This window comes from Natator depressus, chromosome 3 (assembly GCF_965152275.1).
Source record: "Natator depressus isolate rNatDep1 chromosome 3, rNatDep2.hap1, whole genome shotgun sequence".
NCBI lineage: Eukaryota > Metazoa > Chordata > Testudines > Cheloniidae > Natator > Natator depressus.
The window spans coordinates 40,539,932-40,561,619 of NC_134236.1; the positions used below are offsets into that span (position 1 = coordinate 40,539,932).

Here is a 21,688-nt window from a genome sequence, read left to right on the forward strand (position 1 = left end):
GTGGTCGATATTAAAAAGGCCACATTAAAAGCCCTTTAAGCTATAACTGTTTTCTGTGAAATCACTGTTCTCTTTCCTTGTTTAATGCTGACTTTCAGTGCAGCAGATGATCCTGCAGCTGGCATCTGCTAGTGCGCGCACACAAAAAAATCCTGATGTTTCATTTTTTGCACACCACCATGCTTTTCTGTAGAAAATGAGCTGGAACAAAATATTGGTGAAAATTAAGCTGAAGTAATAATAAAGGGAAACAAGTCTGTTCCCTGTACTTTATTGTTCTCAATTTATATTGAGCATTGAACAACTTCTGCCATTCCTTCATGGGTAATCAGTTTAAGAAATCAAGTAAGTGTTATTTATACAACATGTTGAAATGGCAACTGAAATGGCAATGGAAACTGTAGGCTAAACTAGAAGTATAGATGAGACGATGATTAAAGCAACTGATATAATTTTTTGTGCTAGATTTTATGGTCAAGATATTCGAGCTAGTGCCATTTTATTTGGTGATGTACCTCGTCTTACTCAATCAGAAGAGCTGCATGAAATTCTGGATTCCTTTACTGAACAATATGAAAATGAGGAGCAGAAAAACAATGCAAGGAAAGCAGCAAGGGAACAAAGGAAGGTTTGCACACATCTTTTTCCATATTGCCTCTCTGTTGTTAAATCCTTTCATCTACAATTAGACCTAATCCTAATATTGCTGTGTTGATGGCAATTACATTGAAGTCATTGGATATGTTGAGTGCTGACTGATGGAAGGGTAGGGTGTCTTCTTTGAGTATACTGTATTTACTCAAGCGCACTGTTCAGTATTGCCAGGGGAACCTCCTCCATAGAAGAACCCTACTATTACATTAAGTTTTGCATACTCCAGTCTAACAATGTAATTCTTCATTACACTGTTTCCGAGAAGACAACCAACTTAGAGAGACATATCTGTATTTGACACACTACAATCAGAAATATTCAAAATGTTCTTTTCAGCTGCAGCTTGATCTTCAAGAAAAATGTTAATTCTTAAGCATATTTGGAACAAACCAGGGTTTTTCAGTTGAGTGTTCTGCTCCTTCTGTTTTCCATCCAAAATTACAGCTCTTGGATTGGGCCATCATATTTAATCACTGAGAAGATGCTGAGAATTATGGGAAAAGACATTATCAATGTCTAGGCAATATTATCTCTCTAGATGTAACAGCTGATGCTATTGAGAGAGACTATAATATATATAATTTATTTTCCACCTTTTTGTTAAAACATCAAGCAATAACATTTATCATTTACACATATAACTTTGTAGTGAATTATTGTGCGGCTATATCAAAACCCGTCTTTAGTTTTATAGTTTGAAATGTAATGTCATCAAGAGGAAATATGTGATGGGTACTTCTTAATTTCTTCTGGACTATCTCCAGGCCTTCAGTTACATTAACCTATACCTGTTAGTGAGGAGAGATTTTTGCTATTTTTAAAATTATTTATTTTAGGCTAATGATCCACCTGTTAAACCATCATCGAGGCCACAATCACGTAAACCACCTGTGTATGCTGCAACAGCAGGTATGAAAGTGTTTTGATGATTACGTTAAATTGTTGCTATATGTGAAAGAAAAGTATTAGAAATACTCTGAGTATTGATGTTTTTATGCTATTCAACCCCCTTTTCTTGTGTGAGATGGTAACTTCTCTATAACAGCTTGATTTGCCAAAAAGTGGAAGTATTTTGGGATAGATTCATGAAAGATAATGGGTGAAATTTTTATGGTTTTTAACTTCTAATGTACTTTTATCGAGTTTCTAAATGCAACATAATGTTTACTAAACAGACACTACAAAATGGCTGATTGTATTTGTCAAGGTTCCTCCCCCACTCTGAACGCTAGGGTACAGATGTGGGGACCTGCATGAAAACTTCCTAAGCTTATCTTTACCAGCTTAGGTCAAAACTTCCCCAAGGTACAAAATATTCCACCCTTTGTCCTTGGATTGGCCGCTACCACCACCAAACAAATACTGGTTACTGGGGAAGAGCTGTTTGGAAACGTCTTTCCCCCCAAATACTTCCCAAAACCTTGCACCCCACTTCCTGGACAAGGTTTGGTAAAAAGCCTCACCAATTTGCATAGGTGACCACAGACCCAAACCCTTGGATCTGAGAACAACAGTTTTCTTACAAGAAGACTTTTAATAGAAATAGGAGTAAATAGAAGTAAAGAAATCCCCTCTGTAAAATCAGGATGGTAGATACCTTTCAGGGTAATTAGATTCAAAACATAGAGAATCCCTCTAGGCAAAACCTTAAGTTACAAAAAAGATACACAGACAGAAATAGTTATTCTATTCAGCACAATTCTTTTCTCAGCCATTTAAAGAAATCATAATCTAACGCATACCTAGCTAGATTACTTACTAAAAGTTCTAAGACTCCATTCCTGTTCTATCCCCGACAAAAACAGCATACAGACAGACAGACAGACCCTTTGTTTCTCTCCCTCCTCCCAGCTTTTGAAAGTATCTTGTCTCCTCATTGGTCATTTTGGTCAGGTGCCAGCAAGGTTACCTTTAGCTTCTTAACCCTTTACAGGTGAGAGGAGTTTTCCTCTGGCCAGGAGGGATTTTAAAGGGGTTTACCCTTCCCTTTATATTTATGACAGTATTATTACTACATATTGTAGATGACAGCTTAATATAGAAATTAGTGCCAGTTTTACAGTCACGTATGTAATAGCTCAGAAGGGATATTAAAGTTAATTGGGTACATAATGGTCCACTTTGTATTGTTATACCAATAAAATAAAAACCAGCAGGATCTTATTAAAGGGAAAAAGGCAAAATACCACATTTATTGTGAATACAGAAAGAATCATAGTAAGCAGTTAGTTATAGCTATAACATTCCATTCAATCTCATATTTATTCACACATTCATTCATACACGTGCGCACACACACACACATACACACACACAGAGGTTCTGCAAGGTTGTTATCATAGTTACCAGCCTTAGAGTTGCTCATGCCAAGCCACTGGCCAGGTGGCCTGGACATGAGGAGGGAGCAGGGCCTTGTCAGATGCTCATCTGATGCTCCTGGAAGTTGGTTTGCAGAATCAGACCCCAAAGTTCTCACTTTCTAGAGTCCATTTTTATAGGAATTTCTTCCTATGCCAGTCTATGGGAATTGCTTCATCATGCTGTTGCTGAATCAATCAGCAGATAGCACATTCCTGACGGCTCCGTGCTGCTAGATGTTATCTTGTTCTTTGGTTCTCCCATTCTTGAGGCTGTTGGGTGGATTCCAGTCTGCCCTCCGGGGGTCCTCTGGTTATTTCCACTTGACGCCTTCTTCAGCCGATGGACACTGGATTCTTAGGCTGGCACCTCCCTGATCGTTCAGTTATTTTCCACACCACGCATCTATCCACACACATCCTCTATCTCTATTTTAATCACAATTGTTAATACAACAAAAGGGCGGGGAGTCTCTGGGTGCCGTTTCTGTTGTTACAGAGTATTGCTTTGAGTCTCTCTCTCTGTGAATTGCTTTGAGAACAGACTCTGTCTTAGAATGTACTAACGCAATTAGCAGCTTGCAAGTTTCACACATAGAGGGAGAGAAACAGTACCAAAAACCAAGAGACCTCTTAATTAGTAATACCCTGGAATTTAAACTATGGGGAATCAAACTCATTTGTGATTTAATACAGAACTTCTTTAATATGATCCAACAGTATGATGGATTTTTTTTCCTATTTAAGGGGAATGTTTTCTTGTAAAAACTACTGACTTTTAGGAGGAAGTTAATCTCGTCTGGTCTAGGCCCAATGGGCTGCCTCTTTTCATCATCCTCTTCAAATAGATAGATGAATCTTTCACTAGGATACTGTCTTAATTCCTTACTCTATTTTAGTCTTCCTTGTGCCACACAGCAAGTAGGGTATGTGATGCTCCTACTGATATTTTTTTCCCCTGAAGCGCCTTTCCTATTCTATTGGGAAAGAGATTAATCAAGAGTTCCATTCCTCAGTCCTAGTGCTGTAAATAGCTATTTCTGCTCTCCACCACCACTTTTTGGCTAACTACAATAATTTTGTGGATACTGAACATATATTACAAGAGCGGAAAACAAAGTAAATTGACCTATATTGATATGTTATATGAATTAATTATTTACATTTTTCTGCAGCTGTAAAAAATCCACACAAACTTTATCCTGAACTTCCCAATTACCGTGCCACGGAGGGTAAGTACTACATTTTGAATTTATTTTATAAAGGCCACGTGCAATGGGTGTGAGACCGCATGGCAATATTTTGGAAAACATTATACTTTTTAAAAAAATTCTGTGCTGCATCCCTTTGTTATATTTATTATCCAGACAAATCAAGATTTCCTTCTGGTTTTTTTATGTTTTATAAACATCTACTTTTATCTTTCAGAGTAGCAGCTGTGTTAGTCTGTATTCGCAAAAAGAAAAGGAGTACTAGTGGCACCTTAGAGACTAACCAATTCATTTGAGCATAAGCTTTCATGAGCTACAGCTTACTTCATCGAATGCATCCGATGAAGTGAGCTGTAGCTCACGAAAGCTTATGCTCAAATAAATTGGTTAGTCTCTAAGGTGCCACTAGTACTTGTTAGGGGGCTTATTCCTTCACCCGCTTCCTTCCCTGGTCCTTCTCGCATGAACAGAGAGCAACAATACCCAAAGTCCAAAGGTGCAAACAATTCAATGTTTATTAGGGTGAACTTCCAGCAAGCATGATTCCAGTTTCCTTCCTTCGTGTCCTCCTTCCCAGCTCTGACACCACAGAGCCTTACACCTGTGTCCTTGTTCCCATTCCTGCCCTTAGCCAAACGTGATTCCAATTTCCTTACCCCCATTCTCTGTTCCCATTTCCCCCTTTAGCAAAACACAATTCCAATTTCCTTACCCCCATTCCCTGTTCCCATTTCCCCCTTTAGCAAAACATGATTTGAATTTCCTCACCCACATTCCCTGTTCCCATTTTCCCCACACCCACACACCCACCCACTCACTTCCTGATTGACTGCAGGCTATATAGTAAAACTTGAGTTCTGCTTTGCTATAGCTTAACCAATCATTTTCCTGAAATTTAACTAACCAATCCTAACATATTGTAACATGATTATGTAACCAATTATATCCCACCTCCTTAATTAGTTTACACCCAGCAAAATTACTAATACAGCAGACAGGAACAATCACAGAACCAGACAGAGATTATACAGACAAACAATAGCAAAGTGGGAACTATAATGACAAGACAATACAGAAGTGAGGATTTCACATCCCAGCTATTGATAAGTGAGTTCTTGCCAGACAGGATGCTATCAAACTAAGTTTCCTTTTACATTTTCTAGGCACTTCTCTTTCTCTGGAGGCGATAGGCATTATCAGGACAGGATTGTATTCCTAACGGCCCAATAGCACCTGATTTCAATGTGACTAGTTTGGAATGTGAGGATGTGACTGTTCGCTTCCTAGCTTATGGCTGCTTCTGCTGCTTAGCCAAAGGCCTTAGCCTAAGCACAGGGCCTCAGACTGTCACAGTAAGAGAAGGCCCTTACACCAGCAGACAGTTATTTTGATTCTTTCTTTTGTACCTCTATAACTAGCCAAGTGATAAGAATACACTTAAATTCTTAGAGTATAGGCCTTTACAGACAGGCCTGAATATCTATATCCTAACAGTACTCCTTTTCTTTTTACCTTTATCTTGTTCCCTGGCTTTATGCTCAGACAGCAGGTGAATCTCACCTTCCTTTCTGTCTCCTTGTGTCCTAACTTCTTACATTTCAAAAATCCTTTTCCCCCATTCAATATACATGTTCAGTCCTATAAATAGTCAGACTGTATTTAATGATACCACCTTAATGAGGCAAAGGAGATCACTATGACATAATAATCTTTGACCAAGTCTACCTCTCTTCTCTGTGCACAAAGTAGTGTAAATCCTGTTTTAAATAAACAAACACCCACAATGGTCAAATCTGATTAGCATCATAAGGTTAGTTTGCCATTGCATTTACATCCTTTCACAGGATTATGCAGTGGTTTGAGATTATAAATCTGCTTTTTGGTGTAACACAGAGATCACTTGTGCTGTGGTCTGGACTGTCAAGTTTTTTGAGGTCATAACAAGGGCCTGGCTCATTTTCATGCCTAACTCATTTATGATTCTGTGGCACCCAGCACCACTTGTAGTTTATGGAGTTTGTACTGTGAGAGCTTGCCATCACAGATCATTAGAACTAATTTTGAAGCCCAAACAGTTTAACCTTTCTTCTGCACCTGGCAGAACCTTATGGACAAAGTGGTAAATTCACTCAGAGAATGTTTAAGCCCATGTGGCTTTTGTTTCCCCAAGTATGTCTCACCCTTCCAGTGGAAAAAGCAAGTTTGCACTGATCCCCTGAAACCACTTATAAGGTCCACAAACTATTTTGCAAGGCAGTGAAATATAATATTATTCAAATAAATTGGATAGGCTTTTTGATCTATAAAATACATTAGCTGCTTGTCAACCATGAAGTTTTATACAGACAGTAAGTGTTGGTCAGTGCGAGGATCAGACCCAAAACTTTGGTACTGCATAAACATACACATTTGTCTCACATACACACAATGCTTAAAAAAAATTAAAAGATTTCACCAGAATGTTTCAATGTGTTTTCAATTTAAAAATTTACAAGTAAAAATAACTACAATGATCCAGTTACATTAAAAACCATTACAAAAACAAATTAGTTGTGGTGTTCAAAACATCCACGAAGTATGATTTAATTTAACCCCAAGGTCTTGACCAATGTCCCAATTATGTTATCTCATGTGCACAAATCATTAATAAATTAACACGATGCATTTTTAAACACACAAAAAGAGAAAAAAAGTTAAAACTTATAATACTTAAAAATATTTAATCTTCATTTTAACCACCTTCCTTATTCCTTCACCTCTGCCCTCTCTGTTTGTAGTTTTCTTAAAAGGAAAAGCTATTTCTTGTAATTTCTGATAGTAATACATATACTCGTTGGGGAAAAGTGTTCAATTTAGGAGATAGGTGTCAGGTTTCATTGGCAACATCCAGTCCTACTTCTGAAAACCAAACGAGAGAAATGCACACAGGGGAAAAGACAGAGGTGGAAAAAAGATAGGAAAATTCTACTTTTTTCTGTAATATTTGGTTTCTGGAAACCCACAGAAACATCACACATTCTCTAACCTTTTTAGAAACATTGGGACCTGACAAACATTTGTCACAGTCAGGCTGCTAAAATAGAACTTTCAGTTCTGCCTCTTCTGAAGTGGAGAGGGAGTTGGGGGTAGGTGATATTTTGTCTTAGGGTATGTCTACACTGGCAAGGTTTTGCCCCATAAGTTATACCACTTTTATTAAAACGCTGGAATTAAACCGCTGTTGCGTGTCCACACTGCGCTTCTTGTGACACTGGAGCACATCCACATTAGCAGCTCTTGCAATGGCAAAGAGAGCAGTGCATTGTGGTAGCTATCCCACTGTGCAACTGGCCACAGGGTGCTTTGGGAAGGGTTTGCAATGCCTCATGGGGAAGGCATAGTGTCACATGATGGAGGTCTCTCAATCCCATTGTTCCATGGGCATCCTACCACATTGCCAGCTGCTTTTCAACTGAAGTGTGTGGGGAGGGGAGAGTGTGTGTGTGTGTATAGGGGGGAGAGAGAGTTGTGTTTTGGGGGACAGAGTGTGTCAGCATGCTGTCTTGTAAGTTCAGACATCAGCAGAAAGCAATCATTCCTAAGGCAGGGAGAGGGGGAAAACCCGACATCAGCCCCTGCCTCCTTCCCTGGGCTCTCTGCACAGCAATCTCTCTCTCTCTCACTCACACACACACACACACACACACCTGCCTCTGTGTTCAACAGCATGAGCATTCTGCATTAGTGGTTTGCTTTGTGTTCCATAACAGGTTAGCACAGCACGCAATGGCTGTCAGAAACGGTGCTTTGAAAGGGGAGGGGTGCATGTCTCCAGGGCAGCTGAGTTCAAAACAATGAGCAGAGCGGTCACTTGAGGCATTATGGGACAGCTCTGGAAGCCAATTACAGAGCAGAAAGCAATCAAGTATTTACATTGGCAATAGAGCGCCAGAGCCTCTGCACAAATAGTCTTACAACTCTCGTCGAAGTGGTTTTTTTGCAACTCTGCAAATGAGGAGTTTCTGCGCACAAAGTGCCTTAGCAGTGTGCATACGTCTGCAGTTTGAGCACAAAAAGCTGCTTTACTGCACAGAAACTTGCCAGCGTAGACAAGCCCTATTCAGCAGACCAATTTTCCTTGCATAGTAGTCCTGTCATCCAGGATATCTGCAGCCTTATAGGTATTATGCAGCTCTGAAAACTGTAGATATTTTCTGTCATTAAACTCTAAAATGCTGATATCTTATTCTTGTAGTAAAGAGATAAGTGGCACATAAGAAAATTGCTGCTAAGACTAAGGCCCTGATCCTGCAACCTGGTCTTTTAGCACTGACCCCTGTATTTATGTGTAGTGCCAAGACTGATTTAAACAGGACCCCACCTAGGAGCAGAGGCCTGTGCTACCAAGTTACCATTGCAGGGTTAAGGCCTGTTGTTGTATTATTCAGGTCCTTAAGTAATATTATATGGTTTCAACATTTAACATAAATCTCTTCTGTTGCCAGTGAAGAAAACTACAATAATTTGTAGACAACACATAGAAGTAGAAATAAAATGAATCCTCTAGAAGCCATGTTTTAGATTTTTTGATATCATAAACATTATTGCTGGAATACTGGACCTTAGCATATAGCAACAGTATGTCCATTGTCATCAGTAGGAAGGGATTAATTGCAAAACAAAATGATAAAAGTAACAGAAGAGTTGAAACATTTTATACTTCTGTGATGTTACATGAAAGAAGAATTTGATTTGTGTTTGAGACATTTTTAATTATCTACTATGGAGACCTTCTGAGTTATCTTGATGAGTAAAGTTATATAATCTGTTTCAAGTCCAAGACAGAATATTAAATTAAAAACATGTCTCTAAACTGATACTGTGATACTTGATTCATATGCAAGCAGAGCAGACTGAGTTTTTATACAGCTCAATTCTGTCAAGACTAATTCTTAGATTAATGCACTAAAGTGTAAATGGTGTTTCCAAAGGAAGATTTTAAACATTATCAGAAATGGGAAATATTACATATTTTAGTGCCTGTTTCTTTAAACTGTTGTAAATCACTAGGAATTATTACAACTCTGAACATAAAACATCACAGTAGTACCATTATTAACTAAATAGGCTGGGATTATCAAAGGAATCTCTTGGATTTGGCCATACAGCTCCCTTAGGGTCTTTTGAAATTCCCTGTCCTAGCAAATACCATTGTGGTTGGCAGAAACCAGTTCTCCATCTACTGGAAGAAGTCACTGATTTTAATCTGACTTTTCAAAAAGAAGCTTTGAGTCTCTATCTTTTAGTTTTTTAAAAATATGTTGTTCTTGAAAAATGTTACATATTACCTTTTTTGTTTGTTGTCTTGCTTCCTGTTTGCCATCTTGCAAAAGAACCTATACCCCCTCTGTCACAAAGTAGCATGTTTTACTCTACCAGGTAGCTAAGAAACAAATATGATGATCAATTACAGTTCATATGATGAGACCATTAACTTCCTCCTTAGTCTTTTTGCTTTTTGGAAGCATTCGCCATGATATGGGAAGTTTGGTGTTTCTGATTCACATCCTCAACTGTTAACACCCTATTCCACCCTATGAGGGTAGAATACTTTGGAGATAATTGAGATAAGATCAGAAAAGAGATCTTGTAATTGCACGTAGGCCAACGGACCAAACATCCACATGTGCCTCCTTGCCCTACTAGAAGCAGAGATTTGTAGAGAGGGGATTTTTCAATTTCTTTGTGTTCCAGCTTGACACCCCAGGTGTCTTCCTGAGCTTATGAGAGACCTACCAGTGCTTCCAATCGTCCTTCACGCACTAGCTTTTTTATTGCAACTGCACAAACGACATCTGAAGGGTTTCTTCAGCAACCTTAGGGCTTCTCTTTACTGCTAAAAAATCTGTTTTTAATGCATATGAGCGATCCTGAGCTAAAAACACAGTGAAGAGAAGGCCACTTTAATTTTACCACCGGCACTGAACCTCAGGCGGTGTGTATAGGGCTGACATTGGCGAAAAGCCGAGAGATAGGACAGGAGAAAGATAGTGGGGGATAGAAAGAAACACATGAAGGAAAGGATAATAGAGCAGGATCTCACATGTATCAGGCTGGGGTTCTCATGCTGGTGATGGTCAGGTGTCCCCACTAGTGCACTGAGGTCTGAAATTTGGGAGGGAATGGGGTCTGAAGCTGGAGTTGTTTTCAGACTTCTGTGCTCCAACTCAGACTACTTGGGGAGGACTGGCTCTTGCCTTGGCAGACTGAAGTGATTATTTTCCAAGTTAGGAAACCATCAGGGAACAGCTGGGATAGCGGAGAAAAGGGAATAATTTCAGAGCCTTCCTCCCCCAAGCTGTGTTAGTCCAGGGAGCTCAAAGATCAACTGGAACAAGGTCGAGGCATAGTGGCCTCATTTTGGCTTCGATTGGATTGGATTTTTAAGCTGTTCTGTCATACAAAGAATATTTCAGGTAGACTTGTACAGACTTGCGCAAAATAGAAGTGGGGAATCAAGATCTTACTTGAAACAGAAAGCTAGTTACAACTTTAAATACACACTGAATACCATCTCACCAATTGCTTTACAATTTCACAGCACTATGAAGATATTAATGACAGGTTTCAGAGTAACAGCCGTGTTAGTCTGTATTCGCAAAAAGAAAAGGAGGACTTGTGGCACCTTAGAGACTAACCAATTTATTTGAGCATGAGCTTTCGTGAGCTACAGCTCACTTCATCGGATGCATACTGTGGAAATTGCAGAAGACATTATATACACAGACACCATGAAACAATACCTCCTGTATTCTATAGAGGCTGTCACATCATCTGGAGTGGCTAATGAGAATGAGTGTCAGCCTCAGGGCAGACTGTCAAAAAGCAGGGCAGAAACCCCAAACTGGTTGTATGTTCTATAATTATGTTTCATCAATGCAGTAAAAAGTGTGAACTCCTAAAGCACTATAACAATCTCACCACAGAGTTTGACAGTCCCCTTGGGCATTCCAATCTATCTTGCCACCTGGGCAAGCTGAATTTATGTGATAGATGGTCACTTTACACAAAAATCTCATAAATATTCAGGTTACTTCCAGACCCAAAGGACCAGTCATTTACCCCAGGTCATTTGTACTTAGATCTCAATGCCTGTAGCCAGTCCTGTAATAAACTTAGTAAGGATTTATTAACTAAGAAAAGAAATAGTAGAGTTATTTACAAAGTTAAAACAGGAAACATACATACACAAATGAATTACAGTCATAGGTTTATTATCAGCTTCTATAATAAGCAGCTCTGTGTGTCCTTTAGGGCTGACCCATGCCATGCAGCATGGGGATCTCTTGCTTTATATTTAGGAATCTTTGCCCCTCAGAGTCCAGACAGCATAAAAGATCCAATTTCTTCTTGTCCTTTTTTTTTCTTCTTGTCTTGTCTTTGTCTGTCATTACCCCAGAATCCAAGGTCATGGGGTGAGCTGTCCGCACATAACCTCTTCATGAGGGATGTGGGGAGCAATTGACAAAGTCTTTGTTTCACAATGGCCAATTTCGATTTAGTAGCCTTTCCTGGTGGGCAGGAAATAACACCTCCTGGGGTAAACTTATATTTCACACTTAGTAATGCTTTTCCCTGGACTGTAGGGAATTTGCAATCTTAACAAACATTTTTATAGTTACATAGAATCATAGAAGATTAGGGTTGGAACAGACCTCAGGAGGTCATCTAGTCCAACCCCCTGCTCAAAGCAGGACCAATACCAGCTAAATCATCCTAGCCAGGGCTTTGTCAAGCTGGGCCTTAAAACCTCTAAGGATGGAGATTCCACCGCCTCCCTAGGTAACCCATTCCAGTGCTTCACCTAGTGAAATAGTTTATCTTAATATCCAAGCTAGACCTCCCCTACTGCAACTTGAGACCAGTGTTCCTTGTTCTGTCATCTGCCACCACTGAGAACAACCTAGCTCCATCCTCTTTGGAACCCCCCTTCAGGTAGTTGAAGGCTGCTATCAAATCCCCCCTCACTCTTCTCTTCTGCAGACTAAATAAACCCAGTTCCCTCACTTCTCCTCATAAGTCATGTGCCCCATCCCACTGATCATTTTCACTGCCCTCCGCTAGACTCTCTCCAATTTGTCCACATCCTTTCTGTAATGGGGGCCCCAAAACTGTATGCAATACTCCAGATATGGCCTCACCAGTGCAGAATAGAGGGGAATAATCACTTCCCTCGATCTTCTGGCAACGCTCCTACTAATGCAGCCCAATATGTCATTAGCCTTCTTGGTAACAAGGGCACACTGTTGACTAATATCCAGCTTCTCATCCACTGTAATCCCCAGGTCCTTTTCTGCAGACCAGTCCCCAGCCTGTAGCAGTGCATGGGATTCTTCTGTCCTAAGTCCAGGACTCTGCACTTGTCCTTGTTGAACCTCATAAGATTTCTTTTGGCCCAATCCTCCAAAATTTGTCTAGGTCACTCTGGATTCTATCCCTACCCTCCAGCATATCTACCTCTCCCACCCACTTTGTGTCATCCGCAAACTTGCTGAGGGTGCAATCCATCCCATCATCCAGATCATTAATGAAAATTTTGAACAAACACGGCCCCAGGACAGACCCCTGAGGCACTCCACTTGATACCGGCTGCCAACTAGACATGGAGCCTTTGATCACTACCCGTTGAGTCCAATGATCTAGCCAGCTTTCTATCCGTCTTATAGTCCGTTCATCCAGCCCATACTTCTTTAACTTGCTGGCAAGAATACTGTAGGAGACCGTATCAAAAGCTTTGCTAAAGTCAAGGTATATCACGTACACTACTTTACCCATATCCACAGAGCCAGTTATCTCATCATAGAAGGCAATCAGGTTGGTCAGGCATGACTTGCCCTTGGTAAATCCATTTTTACTGTTCCTGATCACCGTCCTCTCCAAGTGCTTCAAAATTGATTCCTTGAGGACCTGCTCTATGATTTTTCCAGGGACTGAGGTGAGTCTGACTGGTCTGTAGTTCCCCAGATTCTCCTTCTTCCCTTTTTTAAAGACGGGCACTATATTTGTCTTTTTCCAATCATCCGGGACCTCCCATGATTGCCACGAGTTTTCAAAGATAATGGCCAATGTTTCTGCAATCACATCAGCCAACTCTCTCAGAACCCTTGGATGCATTGCATCCGGCCCCATGGATTTGTGCTTTTCTAAATACTCCTTAACCTGTTCTTTTACCACTCAGGGCTGCTCACCTCCTCCCCATACTGTGCTGCCCAGTGCAGCAGTGTGGGAGCTGACCTTGTCTGTGAAGACCAAGGCAAAAAAAGGATTGAGTGCTTCAGCTTTTTCCAGATCTGTCACTAGCTTGCCTCCCCCATTCAGTAAGGGTCCCACACTTTCCCTGACCACCTTCTTGTTGCTAAACATACCTGTAGAAACCCTTCTTGTTACCCTTCACATCCCTTCCTAGCTGCAACTCCAGTTGTGCTTTGGCCTTCCTGATTGCACCCCTGCATGCTCAAGCAATATTTTTATACTCCTCCCTAGTCATATATCTGAGTTTCCACTTCTTGTAAGCTTCCTTTTTGTGTTTAAGCTCACCCAAAGATTTCTCTGTTAAACCAAGCTGGTCGCCTGCCATATTTGCTGTTCTTTCTGCACATCGGGATGGTTTGTTCCTGCGCCTTCAATAAGGCTTCTTTAAAATACAGCCAGCTCTCCTGGACTCCTTTTCATAGAATCATAGAAGATTAGGGTTGGGGGAGACCTCAGGAGGTCATCTAGTCCAACCCCCTGCTCAAAGCAAGACCCACACCAACTAAATCATCCCAGCCAGGGCTTTGTCTAGCTGGGCCCATACAAACTCTAAGGATGGAGATTCCACCACCACCCTAGGTAACCCATTCCATGGCTACACCACCCTCCTAGTGAAATACTGTTTCCTAATATCCAACCTACACCTCCCCCACTGCAACTTGAGACCATTGCTTCTTGTTCTGTCATCTGCCACCACTGAGAACAGTTGAGCTCCATCCTCTTTGGAACCCCCCTTCAGGTAGCTGAAGGCTGCTATCAAATCCCCCCTCACTCTTCTCTTCTGCAGACTAAATAAACCCAGTTCCCTCAGCCTCTCCTCATAAGTCATGTGCCCCAGCCCCCTGATCATTTTTGTTGCCCTCTGCTGGACTCTCTCCAAATTGTCCACATTCTTTCTGTAGTGGGGGCCCCAAAACTGGATGCAGTACTCCAGATGTGGCCTCACCAGTGCCAAATAGAGGGGAATAATCACTTCCCTCAGTCTGTTGGCAATGCTCTTACGAATGCAGCCCAATATGCCATTAGCCTTCTTGGTAACAAGGGCACACTACTGACTCATATCCAGCTTCTCATCCACTGTTATCCCCAGGTCCTTTTCTGCAGAACTGCTGTTTAGTTCCCCTCATATTAGCCTCCCAGGCAATCCTGCCCATCAGTTCCCTGAGGGAGTCAAAGTCTGCTTTTCTGAAGTCCAGGGTCCGTATTCCGCTGCTCTCCTTTCTTCCTTTTGTCAGAATCCTGAACTTGACCATCTCGTGGTCACTGCTGCCCAGGTTGCCACCCACTTCTACTTCCTCTACCGATTCTTCCTGTTTGTGAGCAGCAGGTCAAGAGGAGCATTGGCCCTGGTTGGTTCCTCCAACACTTGCACCAGGAAGTTGTCCCCAACACTCTCCAATAACTTCTTGGATTGTCTGTGCACTGCTGTATTGCTCTCCCAGTAGATGTCAAGGTGATTGAAGTCCCCCATGAAAACCAGGGCCTGTGATCTGGAAACTTCTGTTAGTTGTCTGAAGAAAGCCTCGTCTACCTCATCCTCCTGGTCTGGTGGTCTATAGCAGATGCCTGCCACGACATCACCCTTGTTGCTCTCGCCTCTAAACTTAACCCAAAGACACTCAACACGCTTTTCTCCAGTTTCTCCAGTTTCTCTGAGCAATTATACTGCTCTCTTACATACAGAGCAAATGCTTAAACATTACTTTATAATATGGGATACAGATATTGTAAGTAGGAATAATACATGTAGCATCCTACAAGCATTCCATAAAGTCTAAACACTAAACACATTGTTATAACTCTAATAGTTATTTTGATAGTGCTAACAAACAGGTAAATGGGACTGGTTTCCAGCTATGCATTTGTAAGTGTTCAATAAGGGAGAATCCAGGTTTTCATGACAGTGTGTTCCAATGGTTAATTAATCACCCTCACTATTCAAAATAAAGCACACATTTTTAATGAATTTGTCTGGTTTCAGATTCCAGCTATTGGTTCTTTTTATGCTTTTCTCCTCTAGATTAAGATCCCTTTAGTTTCCAGTATTTTCTCCCATTGAAGATGCTAGAATCAAGTCACTATTCAGTCGTCTTTTTGATAAAATAAACAGATTGAGCTTTAAATCTGTCAATGAAAGGCATATTCTTTGGTCCTCAAATAAATGTTTGTGGATCTTTTCTGTCCCCTCTCCAATTTTTCACCATTATTTTAAAATATGGGCACCAGAACTGGACACAATATTCCAGTATAGATTTTACCAATGCCACGTACTGAAGTAAAATCACTTTCATCCTTACTACTCCCTTGTTTATACATCCAAGGATTTAGCTCTTTTTGCTGTAGCATTGCACTGGGAGATTATGTTCAGTTGTTTGTCCACTATGACCCCAAAATTCTTTTTAATCCTTTTGCTTTCCAGAATATTGTCCCCCCATTCTGTAAGTATGGCCTGAATTCTTTTTTCCTAGAGTATGACCTTGGATTTGGTTGTATTAAATCCAAATTGTTCTGTATGACTGCCCTGTCCTCCTCATTATTTATCACTTCACCAATCTTTGTCATCCACAGACTTTATCAGCAGTAATTTTTATTTACTTCCAGATCATTAATAAAATGACTGTATAGCATTGGGCCTTCAACCAATCCCTTCAGAAACCTCATTAGAAATACCCCAGTCAATGATGATTCCCCATTGACAACTTTTTTGAGATTTTATTTGTATTAGTGTAGTGCTTAGGAGCCCTAGTCATGATCTAGGCACTGTACAAAAACAGAACATGGCCATGGCCCAAAGATCTTACAATATAGGCCTTCAAGGGACCTCCTGTGTCACTAAATCCAGTCCTTTCCTTTCTCAGGCAATCCCATCATATAATTTCATTCATAAATTTATCAAGCTCCATCTTAAAACTAGTTAGGCTGTTTGTCCCCACAACTCATATTAGAAAGCCTTTCCAGACCCTCACTCCTCTGATGATTAGAAACCTAATTTCCAGACTAAATTTATTCGTGTCCAGTTTGTACCCATTTGTTCTTGTGCCAACATTGTCCTTTATTTTAAAAAGCCCTTCTCCCTCCCTGGTGTGTTCTCCCCTCCTTCCTCGTCAATGTATTTCTAGAGAGCAATCAGATTCCCCCTTAGCCTTCATTTTTCTAGGCTAAACAAGCCAAGCTCTTTTAGTCTCCTCTAATAGGATAGGCTCTCCATTCCCCTGATCATTCTAATAGCCCTTCTCTGCACCTGTTCCAGTTTGAATTCATCTTTCTTAAACATGGGTGACCAGAATTGTACACTGTATTCCAAACAAGGTCTCACAAGAGCCTTGCACAATGGCATTAATATACTTCCTGTCTCTATTGTAAATACCTCACCTGATACATCCTAGGATCACATTTGCTTTTATTTTTATGGCCACATTACACTGATGGCTCATTGTCATCCTGTGATTGACTAATATCCCCAAGTCTTTCTCCTCCATTTTCATTTCCAGCTGATGAGCCACCAGTTTATAGCATATTTTTGTTAGTCCCTAAATGCATGAACTTGCACTTAACGCTATTAAATTCCATCCTGTTTCTGTTACTCAAGTCCTCTGGGTCATCCAAGTCTGTTTTTATAATATTACAGTCTTCCTCTGTATTGATGATGCCTCCCAGCTTCGTGTCATCAGCAAATTTTATTAGCACTTTCCTACTTGGTGTTGTCAGTGAAAAAAATAAGATCAGCAACTCAGCAACAAAGAAATCAGAGAGATCTGATCTTGATGAAGATGAAGTCAAGTCAGTGGCCCTTTTGGTGAGTGGGCAAGTTGAACCAAGGCTGCAGGTTGAATTAAGAGGTGATGGCAAGGAAATGTGTATCTAAGAGTTGGCTGGATCATCTATATGGAAGTTGATGTCTCAGAGAGTGAGTGTGGAAGATTGCGAGGAGAAGAAGAGAGACCAGGAGTTGAAATCAGAAAGACTGACCGATAGGGAGGAGTTGGGGGAATGCTAGATGACTGCAAGCCCAGGTAACACTACAAGAAGAGCAATGCATACTGCAACAGGAGCACATAGAGAAAGACAAGGAAATAAAGGAGTTATGTCAGAAAAGTAAGAAAGATTCGCTTGACAAAAAAGCAAGAGAAACCAAAGAAGCATCAGTGAGTATTGACTCTAAGGCAGGGGTTCCCAAACTTGGAAGCAGTGGCCCGGCCCGTGCTGCTTCCCGCAGCTCCCATTGGCCAGGAACAGTGAAACCACGGCCACTGGGAGCTGCGAGCGGCCATACCTGCGGACGCTCAGGTAAACAAAGTGTCTCACAGCCCGCCAGGGGCTTACCCTGAACAAGCCGCGAACCAAGTTTGGGAACCCCTGCTCTAAGGACACATCTTCACTATGGAGTTATATCGGTGCTGCTGCAATTGATGCAGCAGCACCATCAATTTAGCTGGTCTGGTGAAGACATGCTAAATAGACGGGAGAGCCCTCTCCCATCAATTTCTGTACCCCACCCCTTCGAGAAAATGAAGGTAAGTTGGTGAGAGAGTGTCTCTCGTTGACACAGCGCGTTATAGATACTGCGGTAGGTGGATCTAGATATGTCAACTTTAGCGACGTTATTCACGTAACTGAAGTAGCGTAGCTTAGATCGATTTGCTGTGGTAGTGTAGACAAGACCAAAGAAACTCTTTCAGTTGTAAAAGCACTTGTCATCATCGTCCCAAGTTACAGTGGTATTGGAAAAGAGAAGGATGGAAAATTGTTGACAATGAAAGCAGAACAAAAGAAACAAGGGTGAGGACATTTTAATGACATGCTCAACCAGCTAGAGCCAACAATTCCAATTAATGGATGAAAAGTAGGTGAAGAATTGAACATTTCACTGTTAGAAATTTCAGAAACAGAAATAGGATTCTGTTTGATTCTTTTCAAGATCATTGCTGAAATGTATAAAGCTGGTGAGGAAACAGTGGAACATGAAATACATAAACTGTGTAATATTGTTTAGGAGAAAGAACTCTGCCCAGAGGATTGGAAGAAAGGTGTGATCTGTAAATTACCAAAGAAAGTCACCCAACTGGTGTGCAATAATTGGCAAGAAATAATACTACTTTCATGTCCCAGAAAGGTGTTCTGCAGCATACTGTGGAACAGAATCAAACTGGTAATAGATGTAATGAGCAAAAAGATCATGCGTAGCTCACATCATTACCTGAGACAATTGATTGAGAAATGACTCGTATACCAGAGAAGGCCAGGGTTGGGACAAATGTCTCCAGAGGTGAGGAGGGAGTGGATGTGAGATCTGGATTTGTGTTGGTGGAAGGACTGGGGAAATTGGTTTGGAGAGGAAAGAGGAGAAGGTAGAGCTTGTGGGGGCTGTAGACTGTTGATGGTAATAAGAATGAGGGAAGGAAGAGGATGACAAATGGTATAAGGCGGAAGAGGGGTGTGGTGAGAGCCATAGGAGAGTGCCAGATAGACAAGTTTACTGTCAGCCAGTACTTAATCCATCTAATATGTGCTTTATTGATATTGTATAATGTTATATTTTAATCAGAATGTTGTGCAGTACTTAATCAAAGTTACTTAACCTCTTAATCTGTTTCCCTTCTGTAAAATAGAAAGCATACTTACTATTTTAAAGGGATATTTGTGAAATTTACATAAGTATTATAAAGTGCAGTCAGTGTGAAAATTATTAAATTCACAACATGATTCAGTGACAGAGGAGAGATTAGAATTCAAGAACTCCCAGCCCTAAATTCAATTCACTAGACCATCATGTTTGAAGAGTTTTTTTCTTTGTCTGTTTCTTTGCTTAGCAGCCTTTCACTAGTCTCTGAAATCCCAGATTTGATGCAGGCTCAATATGTATTTTAAAGTCCATATGTTGTGAGTATGCAAAGACACACATGGCTTTAATGTCTCCTTTAACATTGTGTGTCTCAGGAAGTTCACTGGCAGCATACAAGGTTCCCAGACTACAAGTTAGTTTTATAATCCGTTGCCCCACACTGTCTGATACTAGTCAATGCTCATTAAGGCCAACAGAAACCAACAAATCTGGAGTTTGTAGGCCTAACTGTTTCTAAGGGCTTGTCTTCACTACCGGGGAGATCGACGCTGCTGCAATTGATTCAGCGGGTGTCAATTTAGCAGGTCTAGTGAAGACCAGCTAAATCAAAGGCAGAGCTCCCCGAGAACAGTAAGGTAAGTCGACTAGAGAATGTCTCCTGTCGACGCAGCGCAGTGAAGACACCAGGGTAAGTCGACCTAAGCTACGTTGACTCGAGCTACGTTATTCACATAGCTGGAGTAGCGTAACTTAGGCCAACTTACCCCAGTAGCGAAGACGAGCCCTGACACACAAAGTAAAAAAAGGGGAGGGGGCTTCAGAAGCTTCCCCAAAAGCAAATTACACCTCAGATTTGGAACTCTGGCATCTCACAAATGACTTGTCTGGTTATCCTGAAACCTTCCAGGAAAACCTCCATTGTCATAAGATCCTGATCATGACTTTACACGTGGATTGGAAAGTTCTGGTATTTACTGTGCTTGGGGTGGTGAAAATCATAATTGCATTTATTGGGGAAAATAGCTTCTAATCACTGGCATTTAAATTTTGAAAAGCCTGATGAAGAATTACAGTTAGTAGCCACTTGTTCTTTAAATTTACTCTGAACCAATTTTATTTCAAAATCAGCAGCCTTTCTGTATTTTTTGTCAAGATCAAGTCTATTCACAGACATCACAGTGTCTGGGATATAGCTGAAATGGTTCTCCTAGATGATGCTACTGGGCAAATTCAGAGGGAAGACCACATGTGATGTGGATCTTTGAGAGCATTGTAATTTTTCCATTCACAAATACCTCAAACTACATGTACTGGTGGTGTTGATGAAGTACATTGCAAGTTTGATATAGGCAACATTTGTATTTAGAACCTTAGAGACAGTAATACTCTTTTCCCAGAAATCCTGAAATTCGAAAGTAGGCTTTCTCCACAAGGGGCTAGATGACACTCTTTTTATTTCACTTGCTCCAGCATTTATTTTCAGCTCACCTATCCTATGTATGACAACACTGGCACTGTCTTGGCAAGTCTCAGAGCTGACTGGGAAGAGATTTAACCAGGGATCCAGTGTTCATCTATTTATTCTCATTCATCTTGTTCCACACTGTAGAAATACTTTCACAGTGACAAAGGCCACCATGGGAGAGACGCAAGTGTCTGCAAATTCTGTGTTGCTGGCAGTCTCCTCACAGGACTTCAGAATTTTGATCACAAACATGGCTAAGGTCCACTCTACCTAAGTCTTTTGCCTCCTCAAAGCAAAAAATGCCAGGGAGTGCCTGTTTTGCACCAGATTTTGTAGCATGTGATATCTGGAGTTTCACCTTGTATCCTGAGGGGGCATGCCCTTGAGAATTTTCATCTTTACAGAACACAGTCAATTTAGCAGTGTTACTCTGAGAGGAATGGCTTTTTCTCTCTCCATTCTGGACCAAGAAATTTTAAATGGTGGCTTCAAATTGTACTAACTAAGACTGGTCAAAATTGAAATGCAGATACATTTGCATGGCAACAGGTGCAGCTTAGATGACTATTTGAGATTTAAGCAATTTTATCTGGATCAGAAATGTGGTAATCACTATAGTAGAAGACTGGTTTTCTAGAGATCTTAGGGAAAAGTCCAAAACACTTGAAAAATCCAGCATATCTTTTTCTTAAGCTGGGGGGGACACAGGCATTTTGATTAAACAGAATTGTGAATGAGAATTCATAAGATTAGGTCTGTGCAGTATTCAGAAAGAGGCTGTTAACATGATCAGGATGTACCTATTTATAGAATCAAGGATGGTAGGTATTTCAAAAATGATGGGCCTGAATTTTCTCTCATGTACAATAGAATTATATTGGTTGTAAAAAACTAGTGATCTCAGTGTATTTACTTCTGATTAACATAAGTATGAGAATAGATTTAGGCCTACAGAGTGCTATATAAAAATCGAAACCATGCCATGTATAGTAGGCATATTAACTAGACCTTTTTCTGTCATTCTCCTCTGTTGTTGCTACTCACTGACTACAGTTTACTGAGGAATAGGAGATGTATTGGTTCCATTTAATTTTGTAAATAAATTTGTCATCTTTGTTGTATAATTTCAAGGTGCAGCAGAGCAGAC

General features: G+C 40.7%; 1 protein-coding gene across 2 annotated transcripts in view; it reads left to right on the forward strand.

Moving 5' to 3' along the window:
• SH3YL1 (SH3 and SYLF domain containing 1) overlaps nucleotides 1-21,688 on the forward strand; it is a 106,865-nt gene that overhangs the window by 69,695 nt on the left and 15,482 nt on the right. Inside the window, exons 7-9 of one of the 2 annotated variants that reach the window (XM_074947751.1) lie at nucleotides 466-628; nucleotides 1,491-1,563; nucleotides 4,187-4,243. In XM_074947751.1, coding sequence (XP_074803852.1) covers nucleotides 466-628; nucleotides 1,491-1,563; nucleotides 4,187-4,243 — 293 coding nt within the window. The remainder of the gene's footprint in view (nucleotides 1-465; nucleotides 629-1,490; nucleotides 1,564-4,186; nucleotides 4,244-21,688) is intronic. The other variant, XM_074947752.1, reaches the window with a different exon arrangement.